Source organism: Strix aluco, chromosome 2, assembly GCF_031877795.1.
Source record: "Strix aluco isolate bStrAlu1 chromosome 2, bStrAlu1.hap1, whole genome shotgun sequence".
Lineage (NCBI taxonomy): Eukaryota > Metazoa > Chordata > Aves > Strigiformes > Strigidae > Strix > Strix aluco.
The window spans coordinates 39,475,712-39,483,878 of NC_133932.1; the positions used below are offsets into that span (position 1 = coordinate 39,475,712).

The 8,167-nt window shown below is 48.1% G+C and overlaps 1 protein-coding gene across 1 annotated transcript; it reads left to right on the plus strand.

The window, feature by feature from the left end:
* The first annotated feature begins 5,201 nt into the window (after positions 1–5,201).
* CRYAA (crystallin alpha A) lies at positions 5,202–7,754 on the plus strand. The gene is made up of 3 exons (XM_074816873.1): positions 5,202–5,390; positions 6,335–6,457; positions 7,545–7,754. The coding sequence occupies exons 1-3, from the start codon at positions 5,202–5,204 to the stop codon at positions 7,752–7,754; spliced, it is 522 nt and encodes a 173-aa protein (XP_074672974.1).
* The last annotated feature ends 413 nt before the right edge of the window (positions 7,755–8,167 follow it).

An 8,167-nucleotide genomic window follows, 5' to 3' on the forward strand; every position in this document is an offset into this window, starting at 1 on the left:
TAAGCCAAGCTGCTGGTGTGCAGGGGGTTGTTCACTGGTCCCAGCTGGGCAGCTGATGGCTGTTTGGGAGGCATGGGAATTTTCAGAATTCTCTGAGGACATGCTGATCACTTTTAAAAGAAAAGCAAGCCAAGGTTTGGATTTTTTTTTTAAATACACTTGCTGAAAGTTAGGCTCCTAAATCTATATTTAAACTTCTTAATACATGGCCTGATTTTCAAAGGTGCTCAGCATGTAGCAACCCTCCCACTAACTGGCTTCTTTCTTGCTATGAACTATCCTCAAAGAGGGGTTTTCAAGTGTTCTCTTTGCTTTTAACAAGAAACTCTTATTCATCTAGTAAAAAAAGAATATAACATATGCCTTCTCTCATGTCAGCCCTCCCATTACGTTAGCCCTGCAGCCCCAACCACAGTTAAGCACAGTGTGCAAATTGCACTGATAACACGGCCTCACCTCCTCCAACCATTATAAACTTTAGTGAGGAGGTATCAACAACATTCAAAACTACTCGGCAGAAATCACTACTTTAGTGTTTTCCATGGTATTTAGTAGGGGTTGAGTGCAGAGGAAAATGAGTGTAGCTGCAGTTATAATCAGTTGTTCCTTCCTCCATCAGCATCCCTGGTCAGACATGATAGCAAGGTTTGAGCTCCTGACTATGACACTGCCCTGGAAGGCACGCATATGTTTGAGGAACAGGAAATGAGTCTTCTAAAGAAAGGACTCTTTCCTTAAAAAAAAAAAAAAAAATGCTCTGTGTTCATTTCTAGGGAGAGCTTTTAGTAAGTGCTTAGCAGCTCAGGAGCCAAAACTGATAATGCTGGCTCCCTAGTGAGCCTGCCCTTTTAGATTGACTGCTTGCACACTGACTTATATCGACATCCTCTCCGAAGATAGGTCTATGTAAGATTAAGAAAAGCACGGTCGTTTTTTCCCACTCACCAGCTCCCTCACACCCATTATGTAGTATTTTCCACCACAGTAAGACTGGTAGAAAGAAAACTTGCAACAAAAATCACATTATTACCTGCCCTAGTTCTGTGTGGCTGTCATGAACTCCTTTTTGTACCTCATAGAAATGTTCCTCCGAAGGGAAAACTTTTTTATCAATATGCAACAATTTTATCATTAAATATTGGCAGAGATTATTCACTCTCTTATCTTGTCACTAAACATCTTACATCTAAATGCAGAGGACCATCTAAATGAGTACAGTCCTACCTTTTTGGGTTGACAGGTCTATTCAAAAGAAAAAGCACTGGAACTCATTCCTGTTTTCTATCAGAACTATCTGAAGAGTTGCACACTCTGCAGGTTAACAGAGACCACTTGACTCGAGAGGACATGCAGATCAGAGCAGAGAGGTTGCCTTTCTTGGCTGTCCCGGGGCTGCAACACACCAGTTGGAAACAGTAATCCCAGTTATATTAGCACTTCAGAATCGCATACAAACCCTCCACAGTTACACGTGACCAGTCACTGCTCCACTTAAATGCTTGCTTTTCTCTTCACATTGGGCTTGTACAGAGCTTGTCATGGGGGTTGGAAACAGCACTGGACTCACCTAGAAATTGGCAGGTGAGAGTCAGTTATGTGAGCAAACTAATTGCAGCTGAACGCAAGCAAGGGCTGTTCTTGATCACTGATGTCTGCTTTACTCAGAAACGTGATCTGGGATTTCTGCAGCTTGTCCTGGGTAACATCTTTTACTAAATGTCTCCTGTGCTGGCAATTATGCAGGATAGTTTAGGAAGGGATTTTTTCAAAGGTAAGCTAGACAGCAGATCCTACTGGAAGACCTTTTGAGTTGGACTTGCATTCTAAATTTTCAATGAGGCTTTGGGAAACCTGCCTTTGATGCATTGCTTTTGGATGTGTTCATGAGCACATGCATTAGTCTTTTTTTCCTTTATAGCAACACCAACAAATCTCACTGCCTTTGCTCAGTTGGTGATAATGATGCACAAATGTTGTGCATCCTGTGAGAAGTCTGGCCCCCTGAACTGGTGCAAAATGATTGCTTTCTCCTCTCATCCCAAATTTTCACTGGATGGGATTCATCTCACCAACTCTGCTTGCCCAGAAGGAGGTTAGAATTAGAACGGCCTCCCCTAAGGCAAGTGTCCAGGCTCCCTCCTTTGTCAGTCAAGATGTAGGCACTGCTGGAAGATGTCTCATTTCACCTTTCCTACCCACCTAATGTGAGCCACCTGGAGGCATCTGTCTCTCTCCACTGACTGGACAGGGAGCCTGGACAACTCATTTGGACTGGACATCTAAGTTTTTAGATCGTTGGAAGTTAGATGTGATGAGTCTCAGGAGACTGCTTGTTGCCCAGAGGCGTGCAGGCAGTGAGAAGTCTGTATCAGAAAAAACTTCTGTGAATGAAATTTACATTTCAGAGGAATGTTTTGCCCATAAAAGACAAAAATGTCCATTCAAGGCAAAATGCATATGATTAATGCTAGGGAGAGCCATGAAAATGTGGGTCCAGAAGAAACTAAAGGCATAAACCCATAAAGCTGGCTGTCACTTTTCAAGTATTTGAATGTGTGGTAATATACATAATTTTAGATGAAATTTAAGTGAAGACGTATTTGACATTTTTCTGTCAACAGCCCATTCCCATCATCCTGCTGAACATATGGGGTGCTCCGATCATGTGTTGAAGACACACGTGCACCAATCCTGGAGCAAGCTTCAGGCTGTGGGTAGCTGATGGATTTTGTTGGGCTTCCCTGTGAGATAAGTGGTGGTGTGTAGGCAAGCAGCTGCTTTCCTGGTGCCTAAATAAGAGCACCAATGTGCTGCTGGTTGGTGTTGCTGAGAGAGGTACAGCCTGCCTGGGATCCCTTCTGCCTCCCTGTCCCAATAATCTGCCCCTGTTCCTGCACAGGGAATATGCTGGATGTCAGAGCTCAAGGGTTTGGCAGTTTCTTAAGGACTAAAAGATGCCCAGAGAGGAGTTCCCTGTGCTCCTGGTATAACTCCTGGTTTGGGAAACACAAAGAGGATGTTCCCAACATGCTGCAGGGATTGCATCCACCCCTCACACATGGCTGGGGCCCAAATGGTATGTCAGACCCCCAAATCTGTTTCGCTTTCTGTGTCAGGGCACCATTCCCACCTTGCTCTTCTACCAGCCAAATAAATAATTTGCTCTGTGTGCTCCAGTGAGTGGCTTGGGATTTGAAGCTGTTCCTCTATCTTTCTTTTCATTCTGCACATATCATGTCACTGCTGCTAGTTGGTTAAATACAGGTTAGCAGGTCTCTGGTACAGAGTGGCTGAGGAGAGATTTTCTTCATCCTGGGGCAAAGACCCAAATCTGATAGAGCTCTTCAAGAAAAATCTTGGTAGTGCTTTATGACTTCTGCTTGCTTTCCCTTAATTTTCTCAAGCAAAATGACAGATTTGGGACAACGAGATTGAATGGGGTGTCCGGTCTGTTTGTTGTGCATTTTTCCTCCATGTCTTGAGGACGGATTGATCTCATTTTGGCACCTGATTTTAGAAAAGCCTTCATGCCCAAGAACCATGGCCAGACCACAAGGCCTTTTCCTGCTGGAACTAGGTGAGGTTGAACCTAAACTCTTGTCTGTCATAGTGGTCTCTGCTGCCTTTTTGGGTGTTTTTCTGCTCAACTTTTTGCTTGCCTCTGGAAAGCCTCTGTAATGGGATCTTCTGGTTCCCACTTTTCCTCTCCTGCCTCTATGCACTGCGTGGGGAGGGGTCATGTGTGGGAGTCAAGGCCAAGGACTTTCCAAGACCACGTGGAGTGTAGATGCCAGGTGATGCTCAGCTGAATGTCACTTTGGCTCAGTGTTTTTCTGAATTTAGCTCCTCTGGCCTGGATTGGTCCCATTTCTCCCAAAGCTCTGATGGCAGGGTCTCATCCAACCTCTGTTTCTTTAGTCCCTGTCACCAGCAGAGGATGATTCAGCCCCTCAGCTCCGAAGTGCCTTTTGGAGGTGCCCTCTCCTCTCTCTCTCTCACTTTCTGCTGACTGCAAAAGGTGCTGAGGCACACAAGACTCCTGACATAGGTGCTTCTGCTGCCCAGAAGGCCCCTAGTATGCAGTCCTAGCACTGGAGCATCACTGGCTCCAGGGGAAATGGGGTTTCAGCTGTCGCCGTGGCCTCGTGCCGAGCCTGGCTGTGGAGCTGGGCAGCCCTGCCACCCTTTCACCGCCCAGCTGCCTCAGCTCTCTGGCAGAGCTTGCTGCTCCCACAGTGGGCTGTCCACGTGCCCTTATCCCTGGTCCATCCGGGATGGTGGACAATCCCTTAAAGGCGGCTTTAAGTGAAACAGAAATGCAAAACAGTCATAACCAGAAATGCATGTTAACCAGGATCTGTGTTGTGACACCGGCAGATAAATGAACCTCCCACAACACTCCTGAATCAAAACAAGGACAGTCTCAAGAGCAGCTTTGGGATTGCTGTTACGGTCGGTGACCAAACTTATTTTTCCTTGTTGCTTTTGGCAAAGTATTTGTTCGTTAAAAGTTTCTGTTTTGTCAGACCTGTGTTCATGCTCTGCATCATGCATTAGTCCTGCTTCCCTGCCAGCCCCACCAGGATCCCCGTGTCAGGGTTGTCAGGCCCCACTCAAGTGGTGGAGACACTTTATAGCATGTCACAAAAAAAGTTTCCCTTTCTTCAACCTGAATCAAATCCTTTTTCCTCACTTGGAAGAAAGATGTTTCATTTATTTGGAAGGGACTTTGTGTTTCTGTTTCAAGGAGGGGCAGAAACGAAGCAAATTAACAAAAAGCCAGGGGTGGGTTACAAAGATCCACAGAGCAGACCTCCTCCACAAGCATCCTTGAGATGCCCACCAGGGTGTCCTGTTTAGCTTGCTTGATCCCATAGAGGAACTGCCAGTACCCCTGGGCACCCCGTGTCTCACAGCCTGCTGCCTGGCATCATCCCTCCAGGAGATCTGGCACCGATTCCAACCAGACTGTCATTTCCAGGTCAGTCTCCGCATTTCTGCTGACCACATTGCCTCCATCATGAGATCATGTCTTTCCAGAGAAATCCCGCTAATGCCTTCATTCTGCGAGACCGGTATATATAGGGGGAGCTTCCCTGGAGCTGCACTGCGCAGTCCAGCCAAGGCATCGCTGTCTCCCCAGCAGCTGCACTGCCCCCACTGTTCTCCCCTTGCAGCCACAGGTCGCAGCAGCAGCAAGCATGGACATTACCATCCAGCACCCCTGGTTCAAGCGTGCTCTGGGACCCCTCATTCCAAGCCGTTTGTTCGACCAGTTTTTTGGAGAGGGTCTCCTCGAGTATGATCTCCTGCCTTTGTTCTCTTCCACTATCAGCCCCTACTACAGGCAGTCCCTCTTCCGCAGCGTGCTGGAGTCGGGCATTTCAGAGGTAAGGGCCCTTCGGCTTCATCTCCTTTTCCTTACTCTCCCTCCTTACGCCTCCACCTGCTCCTCCTCACCCGTGGCTCACCGACTGTAGCCCTGCACTGGGGTGCAAGGGGGCGAGGAGGACTTCTGGCCCACCACCAAGCACAGCCCGCCTGCCTCTTCTTGGGCACTGAGGGAAACCCTTGCTGGGGAGAAGGCTTCTGTTTGAGAAATGGAAACCATTTTGGCTCCTGATGGTTGTTTCCGACACATAAAAGGCTGCCTTTGCTGCCCTCATGCCTGCTGGCCATATGGCGAGGGAAGAGCTAGGCTACTCCCAGAGTAAGTGCCCATGAGGGCAGCTCGGCGTGGGAGAGGACCCTGGTGAGTGGGAGCTTCCTCTGGCCCCCTCCTTCGCCTCAGGAGTTCGGTGGTTTTTGCAAGCCCACGCTGGAGGACCCAGGAGCAATTCTCTGAAGGCAGCGTGTAGGAGGAGTGCGTAGCCATGGGGGCTGTAGTCCGAAGCTCAGGAACTGCTGCTTTCTCTAGTCCTCTCTTACTGGTTTCCTCCCAGAGCTAAGACCACAAAGAAACTATAAATTGCTGAAAGGACGAAACGTGTGCTACCAGAGAATATTACACTGATTTCCATCCCCTCTTGCTGCTGCGTACAAACGCCTGGTGCATCTGGCAGATTGCTGAATGCAAAGGGGTTCCCAGCACAAGAATAGCGGCGGGAAGTGACGCCTCTCCTGAGAGCAGTAGCAATGGCACAGACACCTACCATGGCCTCCCAGTGTCCCTGGGCCCCTGCGATGGGAAGACCCCCACAGAGGCCCGTAGTCACAGAAGGAGAAACTATGCCGCTGCCAGGCCACCCCATCTTCAGCTTTTAAGTTGCCACGATGCTGGCGTTGCCTCCACACTTAGAGCTTGGGTCTTACTGTCTAATAATGTTCGTTTCAGGTGAGGTCTGACCGGGACAAGTTTACAATCATGCTGGATGTAAAACACTTCTCTCCCGAAGACCTGAGTGTGAAGATTATCGACGACTTTGTGGAAATCCATGGCAAGCACAGTGAAAGACAGGTAAGTGGAAGTGATGGTGATGGTGGAGCAACTGGGGAGTCAAGCTCCATTTTCTTTCTTTCCAATGGTCCTCAGCTGGAGGAAAAAAAAAAAAATATCAGAAGAAGTTATTTATCGATTGGCATTATTGACATGGCCTGTTCCCACAGAGCTCCAACCTGATATCTGACAATAACGAGCTAATCCACTCATCTTTTGTTTATTTTCAATCATCATCTTCCATAACCATCAGATGACGATGTCCATTGTTCACTAATAACACTGGACCAGACAAAAAACTTCATCTGGCGCTGCTAAAGCATGGCTGAGTTTTCATAAGCCAGAATCATTAGTGAAAACAGTTTTCATGGTCTGATCTGGGAGAGAAAAGCAAGAGCAAACAAAACAAAAGAAAAACAACTGAATGCCTCAGGCTTGGAAACTTTTAACATGTATATCATGGAAATATCTGTGGGGGTCGAAAAGTGAATTATACCAGCAGGGGTTTAATTCTTCTCATACACTTTTTTTGGCTGGACAAAGTTCTAGCGTGGAAAGAGTATGTATTTTTTAATATAGTTATTTTTTGCAGAGGAAGAGAGCAGCCATTTTCATGGCTGACTTAAAAAAAAAAAATTGCATTTCTCATTCTTCTAGCCAAAAAAACCAGGGGGCCAGGATTGTGTACTTTGGCTGTCACAGTGTTGCTGCCTAGTAAGGAAATACATGGGCACACATGCGCGCATTGCTTTTACCTTTGCAGCACCCCAGACTTTCTCTCTAAGCATCCTTTGCAATTGGACGCCTTGGCAGGGCCCCCGTCAAAATCAGATCTCAACCTATATTATGACCAAAATCACATCCTGCTGCTCTGCTCAGCTCTTGCAGCTTCAGGGGCATCACACGGGGACACCTACCCCTACAAACCTGTAAAATAGAATAAAAAGCAGAGATGCACCCAGTGATACTGGCAGTACAGTGTCACGATAAGCCAGGGCAAATGTGGACCCCCCTCCGATGAAACCATGGGGTCAGGCAGAGGGAGGCATGGCGTGGTGCTGGGTGGTTTCTGATGGGCCTGTCCCACTTTTCCCCACTGCCTCCTCAGGACGACCACGGCTACATCTCCCGTGAATTTCACCGCCGGTACCGCCTGCCCGCCAACGTGGACCAGGCTGCCATTACCTGCTCCCTGTCTAACGACGGCATGCTGACCTTCTCGGGCCCCAAGGTCCCCTCCAACATGGACGCCGGCCACAGCGAGAGGCCCATCCCTGTGTCCCGGGAGGAGAAGCCCACCTCCGCGCCTTCTTCCTAAGCCTGCCTGCCACTGCGCTACACAGGTTGCCACTGTCTGCAGGTCTCATTCCCAGAGCCATTGCATAGATATCAGTGAAAATCTAGAGGGGTTTATTTTGTTGGTTCCCCCCCTTCCCTTCCTTTGTTTCTTTTTTTTTTCCCCTTTCCCTTGGATGGGATGAGGGGCTGGGTGAGCGGCTGGTGGACTTTGAAGCTTAAACCTGCAAACTGTGCTGTGGGGATGGCATGCATGGCGCGTGCTGCCACGCTCTTGTACTTGCTGAAAGGGTCTTCTTCTGGTGCTGTAGTCCATAACCATCAGGTAGGAGGGAGTGCACAAGTAACACTGGCTCCTGGTGCACCAAGTCTTGAGTCAAGGCGTGGAGCAGGGGAAAAGCCCTGCAGATTTGCTCTACCCCATGCAGAGTTAAA

What these genes read in the sequence shown, in the direction of transcription:
- CRYAA (XM_074816873.1), top strand. Translation starts at nt 5,202, where the DNA reads ATGGACATTACCATCCAGCACCCCTGGTTCAAGCGTGCTCTGGGACCC. An exon ending in TGGAGTCGGGCATTTCAGAG is followed by an intron (nt 5,391 to 6,334) that starts GTAAGGGCCCTT and finishes TGTTCGTTTCAG; the next exon opens with GTGAGGTCTGACCGGGACAA. An exon ending in GCAAGCACAGTGAAAGACAG is followed by an intron (nt 6,458 to 7,544) that starts GTAAGTGGAAGT and finishes CTGCCTCCTCAG; the next exon opens with GACGACCACGGCTACATCTC.